The sequence below is a fragment of the Pollicipes pollicipes genome, unplaced genomic scaffold, assembly GCF_011947565.3.
Source record: "Pollicipes pollicipes isolate AB1234 unplaced genomic scaffold, Ppol_2.1 Scaffold_3447;HRSCAF=4054_pilon_pilon_pilon, whole genome shotgun sequence".
Classification (NCBI taxonomy): domain Eukaryota; kingdom Metazoa; phylum Arthropoda; class Thecostraca; order Pollicipedomorpha; family Pollicipedidae; genus Pollicipes; species Pollicipes pollicipes.
Genome location: NW_023596297.1, coordinates 43,862,471 through 43,882,283, shown reverse-complemented (window position 1 = coordinate 43,882,283; position 19,813 = coordinate 43,862,471). Strand labels below are relative to the sequence as shown.

Below are 19,813 nucleotides of genomic sequence, written 5' to 3'. Positions count from 1 at the left end.
CCAGGCGCCGTCCTCGCACGGCACCGGCCAGGAGCCAAGCGGTTCAGGTGGGTGTCCAGTGCTGACTCCGCATACGGGTAACAGGCCTGCCAGGCGCCGTCCTCGCACGGCACCGGCCAGGAGCCAAGCGGTTCAGGTGGGTGTCCAGTGCTGACTCCGCATACGGGTAACAGGCCTGCCAGGCGCCGTCCTCGTACGGCACCGGCCAGGAGCCAAGCGGTTCAGGTAGGTGTCCAGTGCTGGCTCCGCATACGGGTAACAGGCCTGCCAGGCGCCGTCCTCGCACGGCACCGGCCAGGAGCCAAGCGGTTCAGGTGGGTGTCCAGTGCTGACTCCGCATACGGGTAACAGGCCTGCCAGGCGCCGTCCTCGCACGGCACCGGCCAGGAGCCAAGCGGTTCAGGTGACGGGTGTTAAGGGGGAGGCGCCGGGTGCAATGTCCGCCTGAGTTTCAGCTGTGGGGTCGTGCCCTGATTTATTACGAGCAGGTGCCTGGTCAGTCCTCTGAGTCGGGGCAATGGCTCCCGCGGACCCGTACCCGGCGGCTCCGCGGCGGCACCATTGACAGACTGGCCCGCGTATAACGCGTCCGTAGCCCCGGCGGCACAGCGGACACCGCCGCGCCGTCACCTTGTTGGGCCCAGTGATGGGCGGAGAAGAGGCGCGTGAAATAGTATGCCACTACTTATGGATGAGCAGCAAAATAACCTGCCCACCACTTCGCCACTACCCTGTGAAGGGCGGGCTCAGAGAGCCGTGCCAGCCAGGCGCAGAGTTGAGCCTGGCGGCCCTGGCGGCGCTCCCACTTTGGGGGCCAGCCAGATCGACGAACGTCTCCCAAACTATCTGATCACTCGATCATCGAAAGTCAACAAGGTCTTTCGGGAAGGTCTTTGCCGTTAAAACTCAACCCCTTCCTAGTTAAGCAGACTCTGTCAAAGTTTGGCAACCCCTAAATCGTGTTTACGTACCGAAACGGAGGTGTGGAAGTTCAGTTTCCGAAAGACGAGGACATCGGGAGGATGCTGAGAGCCAATACATTTTATTTCCAAGTTTGTGGAATACGGTATAGTGTCCGAGCACATAGAGGTAAAACAGCATCCCCGCAAAAACTCCGTGGAGGGTGTTACCAGCTGCAGGGTGTGGTGGAAGCGATAGTTGTAGCGCTCTGATTGATTTTCTAAAGAGGGACGATCGTCTGGTCGCGCGACCTGACCCAGCATTGCCAGTTTGGGGTGTCTGGCGGACGCGTCGCTTTTGCGGAGACATCCCGCCGCGCGGTTGTGCCTCATGAGCGGTTGTGTTCTCATGGTTCGTCTGAACCAAGCGCTGCATGCTCTACGATGCCGGTTGGACGCGTGCTCACTGGTCTCGCCCTCCCCGCTGACATGTAGATGCGCTCTTCCGTGGGGTTTGTATCTATTCGGCAATCCGTGTGCTCAGCTCTGTGCAGGTGTATAAAGTGTAACTAAATTTGTTTGTTTTCTTAGGTTCGTCTTAGGATGCATAGGTTTACCTGACGTCATTCATCAGCTGCACCTGGCTGCAGCCCGCTTTTTCTCTGGTGAGCCGTCCACTTCTGCACATATCCATTAGGACCGTCGGAACATGGCACACCCTTACAACGCCAGTCTATTGAATTACACCACATTCCATACACCACTCCGCGACCCGGTGAAGCTACGTCTGGCAGTCTATCGGCTTCTCCAGCCGGACACTGTTGATCCGGAGCGTCGTCAGCGGCACGCGGCAGACTGCAACACGGAGCACACCCGGTGACCGCCGCTGATACAGGCACAGTATACGGGCTACAACCATCGCACGCTCGGCTGGTTCAAGCAGTTGTCACCAGGCTCAACCATGATCAAGGTAGACGTGGAAGGATCTGTACGTACCCATACCCACCTATTTTTGATGTTGGTCTCTAACTGGCAACCGAATTTCGAACAGACGCATGACTATTCAAATGAACCAGAGGTCGTGGTGCGCCCGCAAAGGGCGGTGCGCCGTTGCAGTTTGTTAGTTTGGATCGCGAGGGAAATGGGCCCACCAAAAATATGTTTAAGTTACAGACGTAGTGGGTTGCGGCATCTCAAATTTGATCAGAAGGCATTTGTCTTCTGGCGGCTTTCCCACTTAAGACTAGAATAATGGCGCCAGGTTTTGGTTGCAACGAGACCCACGACAGACTGATACGACGCAATGGCGTAGTGACCCGAAGTAAAGTATCATGATAGCAGCACTTCCACGGTTCTACATGTCCAAGAGGCTAAAGACAGCTTCCACTGTACATTTTCGACGCTCCAAAAATGTTCAGACCTGCTTTTTTGTGCGCCCAATGCCTTTCGGCCATTCTGAAATAACGTCCATCACCCTACCCTAGCATATCTTCCCAAAGCGAATTAGTCATCTACACGTTATGTGGACATAAATAATTACCTAAGCCATGCATCATGCGCGAAAACGCATTGCAAGAAAACGTTGAGCAAAACGGCATTAAAGCAATAAAAGCTGCTAGCAGAATATTACATTTCGCTGCGGTGGCTGCGGTCGCGGTGAAGGCCAACAACAGTGCGGAGCGCCATCAGTTTACGGATTTGCTGGGCTAGTTAAAATGAGACGTGACAAAAACAATGCCAGAGCAGGCGAGTCTTACAATTGATGCGTTTGTAGTTTTGTCGCTTCTCCTTGCGGAATATGGTCTTGGTGTGGGAGAGCGACTTTTCGACGACGGTGGCCTCCACGCTGGCCATGCCCGGCTCGAGGACAGGGCGGCCCAGCAGAGTGAAGTCGGCACTGCCCACCATCAGCACCTGTCGTCACATCAACGCCAGGCAGTCAATGGCCTACGGCCAGAACCAGACGCGGAACCTGAGCAGCAGCACCGCGTGACTTCCCTAGGCTCCCCTGGGAAGGCGATGTATTGCGTCATGCTATGTCAACGCAGCCAGGATCCAGAAGGCTCGTCCACAGCTGAAAGACATACATAGGAACTAGGCAGGTGTGTTGGTTTGTTGTTTTAATACGGAACCGCAGGCTATAACAACCTAATAACGTAGGCCTAATAACTTGACCACGTTCTGGGCTTCAACGCCTCGAGGCCGCGAGCTTCCTGTGAAATTTCCCTCTTAACTAAGCATCGCCGAAAACGTCATCATTTGACACCAAATGGGCACCAAAAGGGTTCTTATGCAATGTTCTTATGCAATGTGGTTTGCTTTTCCGAAGCCAACCGATGCCTGGCTCGGAAAGGGTAAGACCTTGGGAGCTTGGGAGCTGCCGCGCGGAAACCGCGTCATACTGAATACCGATCTGTATCCAGGGCACGCCAACTATCCACCGACGGTCCTGCTCGGTAGGCCTGCGCCTAACCCATCTGCGGAGCTGGAATACCACATTTTGGCAAGCAGGTTTACAAAACACGAGGCTTTGCTTAGTATGATCTGAGCGTAAAGCTGTCCATCACAAAAAACTTACCGACAACGATAAAGAGGAAAGTGCTTCAACACGTGGTCAAAACCGGGCTCAGAAAGAACACATCCATCGAGATATACAGATATGATAATATATATATATATATATATATATATATATATATATATATATATATATACATATATATGTTGATATCTTATATATCATATATGAAATGTATATAATACAACACGGCATCGTCGACATTTGGCACCGGCCGACCGACGGGGCCAACACCGACGAACGCCACCAGCCGGAGCACGCACCTTCTGCAGCCGCAGCTGCTGGCCGGTGACGGGCGGCCAGTGACCCTGCACCACCACCAGGTCACCGTCCGTCACCTTGAACTGCTTCCCGGCAACGTGCACCACGGCGAACAGGCGACCGGCCGTTCCCTCGCTGATGCTCTCGTTCACACGCGACACAACACCTGCCGGCAGTCACGGACCGACACGTCAGCCTCGGTCTGTCAGTCTCGCCTCGCCCCCTTTATACGTCTGAGGGCGTTGGAACGGACCTATTCCAATGGCGCACCTAGCACGCCCCCCCCCCCCCCCGCCCCTCAAGACAGTGAAAGGAGTGGTTACTTGTTATGTCTTCGGTCATTTGTTCGCACATAGTTCTAAGCTGCCTTTAATCTTCACCGTATTTCGGTGTTATCAAACATAAGCAGTTCCAGTGTAAGACGGCCTAATCAGAGTGTGCCACAACTAAGCGACAAGGCGAAAAGTGTGCTAAAATGAAACCATGCCGTGCATAAGGACCTTGCACCTATAATGCACATACACAGTGATTTTGCTACATTATGCAACATCTTGCGTCATTACTAATTTATTGTCATTGCAACGCAAGGGTGATTTATACAACCTCAAGTTACATCCTAACATCATAGGTCCACACTGGCAACGTCAGTCACTTTCGCACACGCACTATTGTATAGGCCTAAACTGAGAATCACATCTCAAAACCTGTCCTTCTGGTGACCTTAACTCAAATTGCAATCGTAGCTGGCGCTGGGCCCGCGCCTCTTGGTGTCAATGGCCTCGTTATATCAATAATTGACAGTTTAAAAAACGCAAAGAACGGAAGCGGGCGCAAAGAGAGGAGAGAGAGAGAGAGAAACAAAACAAAAAAGAGAGTTAAAAAACGCAAAGAGAAGACGAAGCACCACGAAGAGAGAAGAGAGAGACACGAGACACCCACACACACACACACAACACACACCACACCACACACAACACACACACACACAACCACACACACACACACACCCACACACAACACCCACACCCACACCCACACACACACACACCACACACACACACACAACACACACCCACACACACACACACAACACACACACACAACACACACACACACACACACACACACACACACACACACCCACACAACACACACACACACACACACACACACACCACACACACACCACACACACACACACACACACACACACACACACACAACACACATCCTATCTGAAATCCGTTTCATTCAGTGGATGAAACACGCCTTAAGCGACGACCGCGGCGCTAGGGACGTGGTGGAAAACATCCTGTATAACAGGTATCACACAAGGGCTGCCAAAAAAAATCGGTAACGGCGCTGCTGCTTTCAGCAATCCAAATTAGCGAGTTCACTCGGGACTTAGCGAAACTGTGGCTGCTTCCTCTGGGCAGATAACGTAGCCCATTCCCCACAGGCCGACCTCCTCTTGACTGCGTCCCAGGCCCGCAGTCCACACTCCACTGCATCAATCCGCCAACCAACACGTGGAACGTGGAACCCAGTACCTGCGCAAGTGGTTGTTATCTACACGCACACCTGAGACCTGAAGAGACGAGCAGCTGACTTTCAGCGCCCATTTCGCAGGCCACAGACGAGGCGATAAAGTGGTGTTAATGCTCCACGCGCACCACTAGGGACAAACCTAAAATCTAGCTGCCGCAGGGAAGGTCTGCACATACCCACGTTGGGTGCAGCAGCCCGTCCCCGGCTGCGGTAATGCGGTATCCCTCATTCATACCACTTAGCAACGAACCAATGCTGGAGGCCGAAAAAGGAAGTAACACGAATGCTACTTTGATGCACTCGGTTTACAAAGACGATCAGCAAAGACTGCTCTCGAGAGAGACTGACACTCCAGTGCTGACAGTAAAAGCGCAAAACTCACGACGTTAGAATATAACCGGATCATTATGCTCCCAAAAGAGGATCCGTTCCATCACATAGCCTTGTAGATCCTTAAACGAGTTTGAAAACCTGAGCGCCTCGAGCAAGTTTGAAATCGACCAACTCGAGAGCACGAGCCGTGCCTGAGGAAAGCCGCCGGGCACACCATGAACGACGTGTGGATCACAAGGTAGGAAAAAAAGGTTCTGGTCATCATTTCAACGACACCATCATGGGACCACTGGAACGATCATGTCACCTTTATTCCGGGCCTCCGGACATCGACTCTCCGCGCAGCTCCACCTGACAGAGAACACCAAGTCGCCCTGCAGACGCTGCCTGCCTCTGACAGCACCATCTGGGGCGGCGGAGCAGCGACAGCGGCCGCTGCTGGAGGACGCGCAGAGGGCGCTGGTACGGCTCCACCGTCCAAACAGAGACGCGTACTGCACTAAAAAACTGGCAGATTCAGCGGCAACGCGCGGGCCGGGTTGTCGCCGTGCGCGGGGCGATGCAGACACCATGGTTAAACTATATTGGGCTAGTCTAAGCCTCACCATGCGCCGACTCACGGGTCACGCTCGCAGCATCTGGAAATGGGCCAGCGCGTCTAGGTCGCGTCCGTCACGCGCTTATGGCGCCGGCTCTGCGAGGTCGCCACCCCAGGCCAGCACGTCATCCTTGGGGTGGAGTTACCAGCCAGCTAGACAACAATCAACAGCAGTGTGTGACCAAGACATGTTTCTGGAGCTCTCTAGCTATAAAGATGGAGAATGTCGCGTAGTCGAGGGTGGCCTTGGAGCAGATGCTCAGTTTCAGCCATAAGCCACCCCTGTCATGCAACCTGGTCACTTGTGGTGCCCACACGCAGCCCTATCCCAGCCAGCAATTGGATGCCAGCAGATGGCCCTATCCCAGCCAGCAATTGGATGCTAGCAGGCAGCCCTACCCCAGCCAGCAGTGGGATGCTAGCAGGCAGCCCTACCCCAGCCAGCAGTGGGATGCTAGATGGCAGCCCTACCCCAGCCAGCAGTGGGATGCTAGCAGGCAGCCCTACCCCAGCCAGCAGTGGGATGCTAGCAGGCAGCCCTACCCCAGCCAGCAGTGGGGTGCCAGCAGGCAGCCCTATCCCAGCCAGCAGTGGGGTGCCAGCAGGCAGCCCTACCCCAGCCAGCAGTGGGTTGCTAGCAGGCAGCCCTATCCCAGCCAGCAGCAGGGTGCCAGCAGGCAACCCTATCCCAGCCAGCAGTGGGATGCTGGCAGGCAGCCCTACCCCAGCCAGCAGTGGGGTGCCAGCAGGCAGCCCTACCCCAGCCAGCAGTGGGATGCTAGCAGGCAGCCCTGTCCCAGCCAGCAGTGGGGTGCCAGCAGGCAGCCCTATCCCAGCCAGCAGTGGGGTGCCAGCATGCAGCCCTGCCCCAGCCAGCAGTGGGGTGCCAGCAGGCAGCCCTATCTAAGCCAGCAGTGGGGTGCCCACAGGCAGCCATATCCCAGCCAGCAGTTGGATACCCATTTCAAAGACCACTCACCACCAGTTTGGGCATGCCCCTGGAACCCTGTCACCACCACTGAATATAGCACAATGAGATGCAGCATCTCTACTAGTTCAAACTGAAATGTCAGATATTATTCAAGGAGAGGTGGTGGCTGAAAGGCTACCATGAAATCTACCATGAAACATGTGCTTGGGGCATTGCCCATATGGTATCTTGGTACTTTCAGGAAGGAAACACCATAGCCAGCTGAGCAACTATGATCTGATCCCCACTTCAGGGATCCACACAGCTGTCACCACAGCACAACGAATAGAATGCAGCTGACCAAGTGCAGAATAGGACTACAAGCAATGCAAAAGCCAAGCAGAGTAACTTATTCACGTGACATGAAATATTTAGGTTCTGGACACAGGCTCACCTGAAACAATTTCATTTTCTGCTGCTAATTTTGAGTTGTCATCTGGTTGGACTTCCTGGTCTATTATGATGCCTGAATATGATGCACTTGTCTTCAGTGAGGCAACACATGAGCGAAGATCCGATCCAGATCTTCTCATCCACACGTTTGATGATGGCAGCCGCATCCCTGATGCTGCATCTTTAAAAAAGTGAACATTAGTTTGGTGATGGCAAAACAGTAGGCTGTTGGAGGGTGTAAAGAAGGAGTCAGTTAACCTCAATCCAGCATTACTCCAATATCAACCCAAAGACCCAACAGAAAGCAAAGATACTAGCAATCTGCTATTGCTAACACCTATTTATGCAACATGATAATAATGATGACTTGAGCCTTATGGGATGCCAACTACACAAACTACAGCTGTCATATGGCACCCATCTATTCACATAACACTCCAAAGAAATATCAATGTGCGGAGCCATGATAACATGCTTAGATCTCATATGGACTGCTTGCACATCACAAAAAGAGGGTCATAAAGACTTGTCCTCATGATAATAAGTATATTTTCCTGATGCTTTTTATCTGAAGGCTGCACTGAAAATGGTGGGTGCTAGCCTTGATTTGATGGCCAGGAGCCAGCTTGTATGAAATAGTTCTACCTGATATCCTGATGAGGGAACAGTGATGGTTTTGGGGCTGAACAATGAAATGATAGGTCATAAGGTTGTCATTATCAAGTGGGACATAACACATAATTAACAGCATCCAGGGACCAGTCTCCAGTTCTGGTATGCATGATTTCAGCAAAAAGGCCTTCATCAACCACCAGCCATTTCCTTCTGCCATCCTTGAACTGAAAATGTTCACTCACCACTGTGCATCACCCTGTTTGCACATGAAGTAGAACATAGCTGACTTAATAGACTTGATGTGAACCTTCTTGCCATTGCCATTCTTGTTCTGTGACAGCAACCGATAGGGGGCAATTTAATATTCCTTTGCTTGCCAGTGCTGCAGAAAAATGCAAGTTAGCATATGAGGCAAGCATTAGAGAAAATGATACTTACGCACTTAGTTTAAGAAAGCATGCAAAGGAAAGAGCTCAAAACAAATCTTTCGAATTATTTCTCCTAGGATGAACAAAACATCAGGAGTATAAAACAAATGTCATTCCAAATAGATTTCACGTTCTGAAATAATCATCTCAACGTTGGCTGTCTCGAGGTAGCTGTACACGCTCTTCAGGCTTCAAGGAACAAGTTTCAGTCACACAACATTCTCTCAAAAACTGGAATATGCGTTAGCTTAAGCAAACTGTTAAAGAACATCATGCTGTTTATACCGTAATCCCTCCGTGCGCTATCACATATCCGCAGCACCAACGGCCGCCACTGACCCTTGCTCCCCGGCTGTGAAGGCCGCATTTATTTCGGCACGTATGAAAATTTCACTACAGGCAAGAAAGTGCTACCAAAGTAGAGCAGTTTTTTACCTGCGCTCCCAAACCCTACCGCTGAATACACAGGATTGGCGCACAGAACACCTTGCCTTGCCATACCTTATCCTAAATGGATGTTAAATGCATACGTGTGTCCAGTAGCGCGGGTAGGGGTGGGGGCAGGGTGCCCCCTTAGGTTCCAAGGGACTGTACGGGTCCCTCGAAACCTACGATTAGGGGCCCGACTTGAGGACCCGAAGGGCCCGAAAGGTCAGCCGGAGGTCTCATTCAGAAGCCCCGGCCCGCAGGACCGGCCACTCCAAGGTCAGCCAGAGGGCCCTGTGCTCTGTTTAGGGGACCACTGAGTCGATAAGGACCTGTCGGTCAGACGCCACCAGTAACGCACAATCGGCTCTTTGGCAGCACGGGCTTGAGGGCCCATTTCCGAAGCAGGGACAAAGCCGGAGGAAATGAGCTGGTCGGAGTCTTATTCGGGGGCCCCGACCTGCAAAGACAGACTCTCATCCAACGGTCAGAGGGCCCTCTGCGCCGATCGGGGACCCCTTGAGTCGATATGGGCATATATGTCCAGGGGCGGATCTAGCCTGGAGTTGTTTTGGGGGGAGGGGGGCAACCGTTCGTCGCCAGCTGACTGGTGTGGGATCCGCTGGACCTCGGATAGTGCAGTCCAGTGCGAAGTTAAAACAGACGGTAAGCAGACGAAACTTTTATGAAGTTCTGGGAATTTTGTGGGAGGCCAAAACATAATATCAGAGTTTTTGAGGGGTGACATGGCCCCGTGTCCCCCCCCCCCCCAGGATCCGCCTATGTATATGTCGGTCAGGTATCACCAGCATAGCATAGTCGTCTCCGTGTCGGGATGGGCCTGAGAACTCACCTACCAATCAGGTATAGTGCCGGGATCAGTGTCCTGCACTGGTCAGGGCACCCGTATCTGTAAGGGACCACAGCGCCTAACAAAGGGTCCTGTGCTCGCAATAGGCTCCGAGCCGATCAAAGGCAGTGCTAGATGAGGCCCGAAGAGCACCACGGGGCGGCCCAGTGGAGCCGACTATCAAAGGCCCGGCTTGAGGACATCAGGGCTCAAAGCACTAGCTGTAGGTCACGTATAGAATCTCGGCCCGTAGGGTCGTGACCTGAAATAAAAGCCACAGCTCCTTTTGTACCATTTGAGAAACCCATGAGACAATGCGGGGGTTTAAGTCGGTCAGAGACCACGAACACCGAACAGTCGGCTCCATGTCCGTTGAGCCCTTGATACCTATTTCCCTAGCAGAACGAGGTCGGGGAGGCTGGTGCTCATTCGGCGAATTCGGCGGGGGGGGGGAACTCAAGGATTATGGGAAGTGGGTGGAAAGGAAAGAAGAGGGAGAAAAGAAAGGAAAAAGATTACGTAGATGGCAGGGCATCTCGCAAGCACCAAATTGTTACAGGTTCTAGTCCACAAGTCATCTGCGTCACCTTTGTTTGCTCTTTGAATTTGCGTGTATGACTGGCAGGTATCGAACCCTGTGGTGGCCTGCGATTTCAACTGAACCCCCCGGCACAGACCAATATCTGAATTCCAGTTTGTTTCTTGTTCGCGGGTAGGCACGCACGGGCTTTGCAGTTGCCGACGGCGGCAGGCATGTGACACCGCGCTGGTAACAGAGAAGCTCGGCCGCGTGGCGAGTCCTGCGGCAACACAAGCCTATGCATGCTAGGCGGTGCTGGTGGTTCCGCCCTGTGACAATTGCAATGAATGCTCTTGCCGTTGCAGGGGTCGCATATACGACCACACAACAACTCGACACGCAGTTTGTGTACAGGATAGGTATTTAGCTAGAGCTCCCAAAGCAGTTGTCATTGAAGTTGACTTGGCGTTATGACATGACTGATCTAGACTGACTTTAGTGACCGGACAGGACCTTTGCATTACTTTTAAACTGTTATGTACAAGGCATGCGGCCATCATTATCGACATGATGCCAGTACTTGGCGAGCTGTAAAGTACATTTACGAAGGACATTATGCATTTAGATAAAACAGTATTAGTAAACAAAAAAATAGTAACAGTAAATAAAACAGATATAATAGCTTTATTCCTCAAAGAACAAAGAGGAAAATGGAGACTTAAATGTGATATTCCGGCTATATGCCTTTATCGAAAGAATATCGGAAGCAAATGCAAAGTTGCTTGCCGATCCTACTCGACGTTTCAGTTTTTTTTTTCAAAAACGGTGAGCCACGGTTTTCACAGATCACCAACATGCAAGGGATTGAACAAGGAGCAATTGCCAGTCATTCCTGTGATTCATTGCACATCTAAATGAAAATTAAGATGCGCGAAAAATACATGCACATGCAACTAAATTCAAGTTAACAGGTATCACGCAAAACACATTATATACTTCCGCAAGCGATTTCAAGTAAACAGGCATCTCACATCGCACATTACTTTTACATGCAAACAATTTCATTTAAACAGGCATCGTGTATCGAGCGTCAGGCAACACTAATACATGAAAGCGATTTAAGCTAGTATGCATAGCAGATCAAGACACTAGTCACATTCACGTAATCGGTCATCGTGAGTCCTGTACATGAAAGTCCCGTCACCAACTTCTCATAAAAAATCACCATTTTTCTTGTCTGGATGGTCCCGCGCTTTGAAGTTAACTTGAGGCTCAAAAAGGGTTAAAGGGTCCGTACTTCCCTGGATTTTAGCCTGCACGTACTCTGTCAAAAGATGGTCACCGAAAGGGTTCGTTTTTATTCTGTTTCATTTTTAAGTATCTCACTGGTGTTCATTGGAACTGAAACGGAAAGGGCGCATAGACTTCCCAGCATAGACCATGTACCTCCTATGTTTTTCGCACAATTTACATTTAATTTCGTAAACCACATTTATTTGCGTGCAGACCCCCAAAACCCAGACATGTATATATGACACCTGTCGCACCTCGAGCACTTGGGCTTCGGGATAAGATATTTAACGAGACCGTTCTTTAGCTCCTTGTCGTTCTTTTTAGCTGTGCACACGCGCAGTTTTGATTTCGTAAAATATATGTTGATTTTTTTAAAGCAAGTGTTCATCTACGTCAGGTGGTGTTAAGGCAATTTATTTACCCAATTCAGCCTTTATAATGGAACATACAGAAAGGGGTTCGCATTGGATACACTAGTGCCGGTAGAAAAGAGGAGCAAACGCACAACGTTGGGAACGGAGCTGTGATCAAGCCCACAAACCCTGGTATAATTCTGCACTGCAAATCTGCGCATCCGACTTCCACTAAGCACAATGTAATTCGGAACATGCTCCATAGGGCTCCAAGCAGCTTATCAAGCTGCGAAAAAGACAGGAGGAGCATACACAACATATGGACTTTGTTGTTGGGCCATGGATGTTCTCCACGACCTTTAGGCTGAATGTTAGGAGGTCAAAACACCTAGAACACGTAGGGGGATGTGTGGTTGGAAACGGGAACACGCCCTATCAACTAACAAATTCTTAGCGCTACCTTAAATAGATGAGCACTTGCTTTTGGAAATCAAACATATCGTGAGAAAATCCCAACTGCGCGTACGCATAGTTTGGAAGAACGAGGGGCTAAACAAGTCTAATGCGAAGCATCCTATCTCGAAGCCTAAGTGCCTGAGGGGCAATACATGCCACTTATGTGAGTCTGTGTTTCAAGCGGTTTGCACGAAAAAAACTACGGGGTTTACAAAATTAACACGCGCCCTGGTGGCCCGTTGCATGCCCTTCGCTCGAGGGGGGGGGGGGCAGTTTGACCCCCTGAGATCTCAGGAACTTAGAGAGCTAGAAACACCAAATTCACCGGGTAAGTTGACCTGTACAAGAACTCACTTAGGTCAAGGTTTGAGGTTCCTAGGTCATGATCTCTGGATCAAATAAGGTAAAACAAGGTCAAATTCGAGGTTGGTCTTCAAAGGGCTCCTAGAACCTAGATAACTGTGCTAAGCAAAAACGTCACATGCTCATTTGGGATCAGTGATCTGTTTGACCTTTTGAAAGCCATGCGACCAAAATCAGGCAAGACTGCTTTGAGTTTTAAATTCAAATGAGCGACAGAGATTACGCTAGGCAGTATGCTCCTAAAAAACAGCATATTGACGTGGGTCATTTTGGGTCAATGACCTATTATGATCTTTAAGAAGCCCATGGGTGGTGTATACGACGATTTCTGTTATCAATTAATTTGAAATGAGCACCAGAAACTACCCCATACAGTAAATCCTAGGGTAATAAAACCCGTTGATTTTGACCTTGGTCTGACTTTTATACATGACCCTAGGTCGATATCATCTGTTCATTAAATTGTTGTGTATCCTAAGAAAGTATATCAGAGATGTGTGGCTTCGTTTAACACTTCGTTGTTTGATCAGGTTGAACAATTCACCAGAAATTGCCTTCCATAAAACCATGACCTGACTTTGACCTACCACAGGATACTGACCTTACAAGGTGCATCTAAACCTGTGATACTAGACGATCCGCTGTTCAGTTCTCTACGGCTATGCAAAATCTGGCGCGGCGTAGCCGCGCCACTCCGAAACAATTCCGGAAAAAACCTTTGGGGGGGTCATTTTTTTTTGGGGGGGGGTCTACCCGTTCGCGTGTTTTCACAAGTCTTAACTTTAAGAAAAACATGGGAGGGATATCATCAATGTCTGGGGGTTCTTGCGTCCTATTGGTGAAATACCCCTGTGCGATCAAGAGCGCCCGGGCAAGTTAACAGCAAGAGCCTTGACAGGAGTGAAGAGTCCCCCGAAAATAAGACCAAAGGGAAAGAGCCCTAAATCATAGTGGAGGGCTCCTGGGCATCGAGTGCATCGAGAGCCATGCCATATGTAAGCTTCAGCAAGAGCACAAGGTCCCCCGAACAAGTAGAAAGAACCTGATACTAATACGATAGGCCAATGAGCAACTGAGTGTACCCTGACGTATGAGGCCCCTGAAAAGCGTACAGAGCGTTTCGGGAAAACGGAAAAACCCGTAGGGGAAAACCTGATGGATCAAGATTACTTGGGCATGGAAGCAGATAGCGTCCCAACAGCAGCGTTGGGCCCCACGAGCAAATGCAAAGATATCAAGGGCAACATAAAAAGCTCCTTAGCGGTCAGATAGACCTGGCAACATATAGGGTCTGGGCAACAGCGTAATGTCTCTGGATGGCGTAATGAACCTCAAATTTCCCTCGACCAGCACCTTCTCAATCAGCAAAGAATTAACGTTGTCCGCTTATGAACTGTTTACTTTTCCCAGCAACCGTTCTGGGCCGTTTGTAGGCCCAAAGACGTCACATTGAGTGGTGCGTAATATTTTGTTAGAAAACTGCGTCCGTTAGGCCAGTTGTGGGCCCCTTTTGAGCCTATAGGTCCCCTCGGTATGGTTCATGGGGGGCATGGTCCCATGTCTTCCCCTCTCCGTCTGTATCCGCCACAGGCTCGAGCAGCTTGATAGATGGGACCCACCAAGAACATAGCACCATCCATTCAAATAAGAAGTAACCAAAACACAGCATGGAGAGCCTTGGAAGGATTGAGTGTGCCGGAGCAGGTAACAGATGGGGGCCCCCGACAAGAGCGCGGGGCCAGTTCCCGAACAGGTTATGATATAGGGCCCTCGTCAAGAGGGTAGGATCCTCCATTCAAATAGGAAGCACTCAAGACCCGATGTGAATGCCCGTCCCGATGGCTCAGTTGGTTAGAGCGCCTGTCTTCCGCTCCACCCACCCGTGGCAGGGCGGGGCCGGGTCTCTTAAGGGCGCTCACTATTTGCCCTTGGCAGGTATGGCCTGCTGTCGCGCTAAAGGTCAGTTGACGTCAGAGGGCACGATGGACCGTGCCGAGCATGGCGGCTCGTTAAGCTTTCGCCACTAAATTCTGCCGTTGCCAGGAATCGGGTGGTGGGGGTCAGGGCTTACAGAACAAGCACTGCTTGGCATGGGCGCTGATCCCAGAAATCCGTCCATTCAAAGCGTTCGGATCAAATTTATAAAAAAATGGAAAAAATGACCCCGAACGATGGAATCCACCCAGCAGCTTATCAGAACAGGCCCGACAAGAGTGTAACTGCTCTCCATTCCAATAAGAAGTATCTAAAACCAAGTGCAGAGGGCCCCTAGAATATGGAGTGTACCCGAGCAGATTATCAGACGGCCCCCGACAGGAGTGCGGGGGGTCCTTGGACTATGGAGTGTACCCGAGCAGATTACCAGACGGCCCCCAACAGGAGTGCAGCGCCTTAAATTCAAACGAGGTGAACGGATAGGGCCGCCGACAAGGGCGTAGGGCCATCCACTCAAACATGAAATACTGACGGCACGATGTAGAGGGCCCCCGAATGATCGAGTGTGCCCGAGGATGTTAACAGATGGCGCCTCTGAAGAGTGCAGCGCCCGCCATTAAAAAAGGAAGTACCCAAGACACGACGTAGAGGTCACCCAACAATCGACTTGCGCCGGAGCAACTTATCAGTTGGGACCACAACAAGAACGTAAGGCCCTGCATTCAAATAAGACGTAGACAAATATTTTTTGTTCTAAAATACAAGTTTGAGAATTAGTAAGTGTGTGTATGAAGCGGCAAGCGTTTCTGTGCATGTAAACAGTTTATAGAGCAATTGCACATGTTAGCTCGGCTTCTCAACGTTGCTTCAAAAAACTCCAAAAATATGCAAGTGAGAAAATGTCAGATTACACCATCGTACTAGCCGTGCAATTCGAGTGTAATAACATGTAAAACAACGAGATTCCGTTACTATGAAAAAGGACCATTTTGGTGCGCGAAAATTTCCAAGGTTTCGGTTCTGAAACCAGCTCCGTTCGTAAGCAGATTGCACTTTCCAACGATAGACAGTGATTTTACAAACATACATTGCCGTTGTTGTCAACATCTAAAGAAACACAAAACTGACCACAGGCACTTTAATGCAAAAAAGTCAAAATCTTGAAACGGATGTTTTTGGTGTGATTAGTAATTGTGTGAAAATAGTAAAGTGCGAATAGTGTGAACAGCCAATAGTAATTTTAGTGTGTGTAAGAAGCAGGAGCATGTTCTGTCCCCGTTTACGCTTTTTAGACGGAGTGACCATTTTCAGACATGATTCCACGTTGGTTGTATCTAACTCAAAACCTATTAGCATTGGACAGGTTAGGTCACACCACCACATGGGCAAGAAGTTCTCGAACCAATCAAACTGGAAGGTTTATTTCGTTTCCAAAGATGCAGAACGATGTTACAAGTTGTTGACTACATGCTTGATCACCGAGCGATGTAAACAAAATTGACCTTGACCGCATTTTTCGAAGAAACATCCAATTTGGAACCTGCGATTTTTGTTACATTATGAAAGCTTGTGGTCCATTTAGAGTGCACATGAAGCGGCAAGTGTTTCTGCACATGTAAGCAGTTTCTAGATGAATTGCAAATTTAAGCGCGGCTTATGCAGGCTTATTTTTTTTAAAACCGCAAAACTGTGCGAGTGGGAACACTTTGAATTACACCATCCTTTTCGCCGTGCGATAAGGTGTCTAATGACGTATTAAACACTGAGATTTCATCACATTGAAAATGGACCATTTTTAGTGCGTGCAAATTTCCAATATTTCGCTTAAATCCAGCTCCGTGTGTTAGCAGATGCTACAATGCATAAAATGTTACCATGCAAAAAATGTTACAAGTTGTTGGCTGCATACTTTATCACCGGATGATGAGGAAAGGATTTGACCGTGACCACTTTTTCGAAATAAGACAACATTTTAAAACTGCGGTTTTTGTTTTAACATGAAAGGTCGTGGTCCATTTAGAGTCTTTGAAGCGGCAGGTGTTTTCTGCGCATGCCAACAGTTTTAGGCGAATTGTAAATTTGAGCGCGGCTTCTGAAGGGCTATTTAGAAAAAAAACTCTTAAAAGTATACAACTGGCAAAATTTCAAATTACACCATCGTAGTCACCGTGGAAATATGCGTCTAACGACGTATAATACAATGAGATTGCTTAATTGTCAAAATGATCCATTTTTGGTGAGCGCAAATTTCCAAGGTTTTGTTCCTGAAACTAGCTCCGTTCGAAGGCAGATGGCACTTCCAAACGATACACAATAAGGCTACAAACATTCATTGATGTTGTTGTCAACATGGAAACGAACCCAAATCTCACCACGGACACTTTGTTGCGGAAAAAGTCAAAAACTTGGAACAGATGTGTTTTGGTGCGAAACCAGAGGTAATAATAGTTTCAGCGTGTGTACGAAGCGGAGCATACGTTTTTTTAGACGAAATGGCCCTTTTTTGGACCTGCTTTCACCTTGGTGGTATCGAACTCGACACCTACCAGCATTGGACGGTTGAGATAACACCACTGCATGGGCAAGGCAGCTCTGCTTCTAAACTGGTGTAATGCAATACGTTGGCAGGATAAGAAAACGCCGATTTTTCCGACCTAAAATGGTCCAAGCTTATATCTCTCGAAGCATAGAAAATAGAAGGCTGATTTTACTTGCAATCGGCGCAAAACCATGCCAAAAGTCGTTGAATACATTATTGATTACCTGGTGATAAGAAAAAAATATGACAGTGACCATTTTGTTGCTCCAGAAAGGCTCCTTTCGGAAAATACTATTCTCTGTCCTAAAATGAAAGTTTGTGGACCATTTAGTGTGTGTATGAGGCGGCAAGCGTTTCTATGCATATAAACAGCTTATACAGCAATTGCAAATATTAGCGCGGTTTCTCAATGTTGCCTCAAATAACTCCAAGACTGCACAAGTCAGAAAAATTTAAATTACACCATCGTTTTAGCCGTGAAATTACGGGTGTAACGACATGTAATATAACTAGATTTTGTCACTCTGAAAATGCACCATTTTGGTGCGCGCATATTTCCAACGTTTTATTCCTGATACCAGCTCCGTTCGTGAGCAGAATGCACTTTCAAACAATACATAGCGATTCTACAAACATGCATTGCCGTTGTTGTCAACATCTAAATGTACACAGAACTCCCCACGGGCACCTTAAGGCAGAAAATTCAAAATCTTGAAACGGATGTTTTCAGTGTGAAATGAGAGCCAATAGTAACCTCAGTGTGTGTACGAACCGGGAGCATGCTCTGTCCCCCTTTACGCTCGTTAGACGGAATGGCAATTTTTAGACATGATTCCACGTTCGTTGTATCTAACTAAAAAACTATCAGCATTGTACAGGTTAGGTTACACTATCGCGTGGGCAGGGATATTCTGCGTCTTAACCGGTGTGATGCAACACATTGGTATGATTTGAGAACAGCCAATTTTTCCGGCGTAACATGGCCCAAGCTCACATCTCCTGAAGCAGCGAAAATAGAAGGCTGATTTTACTTGGAACTGACGTAAATCGATGTTCCAAGTCGTTGAGCATTCTTGATCACCTGGTAAAGAGAAGAAATTGAACGCGATTATTTGTTTCCAAAAAGAATGAAAATTTGAAAATGCGATTTGGTGTTATAATATGAAGGGGTGAAGTCTATTTAGTGTATGTATGAAGCGGCAAGTGTCTCTGTGCATGTAAACAGTTTCTAGAGCAATTGTAAATCTTAACGCGGCTTCTGAAGACTTTTTCAAGTAACTCCGAAACTCGAAAAGTGATAAAGTTTCAAGTCACACCATAGCATTCTCCATGCAATTACGCACCTATTGACGTAAAATGCCATGATGTTCTATCGCGTTTTACTTCAACCATTTTTAGTGCGCGCAAATTAGGAAAAAATTTGCTTCTGAAACCAGTTCCGTTCAAAAGCAGGCTGCACCTGCAAACAATGCACAATGATGATACAAACATTTGTTGCGCTGTTTTTAACATGGAAATGAACCCAAGTTTCACCACGGCCCCTTTATTGCGGAAAAGGTCAACATTTTCAAACGGATGCTTTTTGGTGTGAAATCAGAGCTAATAGTAACTTCAATGCGTGTGGGAGCGGAGCATGCTGTGTCCCCCTTTACACTTTTTAGGCGACTTGGCTATTAATGGACATGATTTTACGTTAGCTGTATTTATCTCAAAATGTATGAGCATTGGACGGTGTAGGTCACACCACCGCACAGGGAAGGGAATTCTGCGTTTAAAGAGGATTATGCAACACATTGGCAGGATTTGAAAATGGTCGATTTTTCGAACGTAAAATGCTCCAAGCTCTTATTTCTCGAAACACTGAAAATGGAAGGCTGATTTCACTTACGACGTTGTGGAATGATGTTGCAAGTTGTTAACTACATGCTTGATCACCGGGTTATGAGAAAACAATTTGACCTTGACCAATTATTTTGAAATAAGAAACGTTCTTTAACTGCGATAGTTCGTTTTAACATGAAAGGTCGTGGTCCATTTAGACTCTTTGAAGCGGCAATAATTTTTCCGCATGTAACCAATTCTTAGATGAAATGTAAATTTGAGCGCTGCTTCTGAAGGGTTGCTTCAAAAAACTCCAAAAGTATACAAGTGGGAAAACTTCAAATTACACCATCGTAGTGGCCTTGGAATTACGCATCTAATGGTGTATAACACAATGAGCTTTCTTAATTTTAAAACTAAACCATTTTTGGTGAGCTTTTTCCAAGGTTTTGTTCCCGAAACCAGCTCCGTTCGAAAGGAGATGGCACTTTCAAACGATACATCATAAGGTTACAAACATTCATTGCCGTTGTTGTCATCATGGAATCAAACTCAAATCTCACCCCGGCAAATTTGTTGCGGAAAAAGTCAAAATCTTGAAGCGGATGTTTTTTGTGTGAAATGAGAGCTAATA

The 19,813-nt window shown here is 48.5% G+C and overlaps 1 protein-coding gene across 2 annotated transcripts; it reads right to left on the bottom strand.

Annotated features, from left to right (window-relative positions):
• Positions 1 to 1,609: 1,609 nt before the first annotated feature.
• Positions 1,610 to 8,984, bottom strand: mRpL21 (mitochondrial ribosomal protein L21). Of its 2 annotated transcripts, none has more exons than XM_037215585.1 (6): positions 8,963 to 8,984; positions 8,438 to 8,577; positions 7,582 to 7,761; positions 3,741 to 3,904; positions 2,657 to 2,813; positions 1,610 to 1,754 (listed from the first exon to the last, which is right to left on the bottom strand). In XM_037215585.1, exons 2-6 carry the CDS (start codon positions 8,517 to 8,519, stop codon positions 1,681 to 1,683), a joined length of 657 nt encoding a protein of 218 aa, XP_037071480.1. In that variant the 5' UTR covers positions 8,520 to 8,577; positions 8,963 to 8,984; the 3' UTR covers positions 1,610 to 1,680. The 2 variants fall into 2 exon arrangements, with proteins under 2 accessions (XP_037071480.1, XP_037071479.1); XM_037215584.1 differs by having other exon boundaries at positions 8,909 to 8,970.
• Between the last annotated feature and the right edge of the window lie 10,829 nt (positions 8,985 to 19,813).

Bases quoted from the DNA above. Each gene is read 5' to 3' on its own strand.
- mRpL21 (XM_037215585.1), bottom strand. From the start codon at position 8,519: ATGGCAATGGCAAGAAGGTTCACATCAAGTCTATTAAGTCAGCTATGT. The intron at 3,905-7,581 runs GTGAGCCTGTGT...GACTGCCGGCAG, and splicing joins AGAAAATGAAATTGTTTCAG to GTGTTGTGTCGCGTGTGAAC. The intron at 1,755-2,656 runs GTAAGACTCGCC...TCCGTGTTGCAG, and splicing joins AAACTACAAACGCATCAATT to TCTGCCGCGTGCCGCTGACG.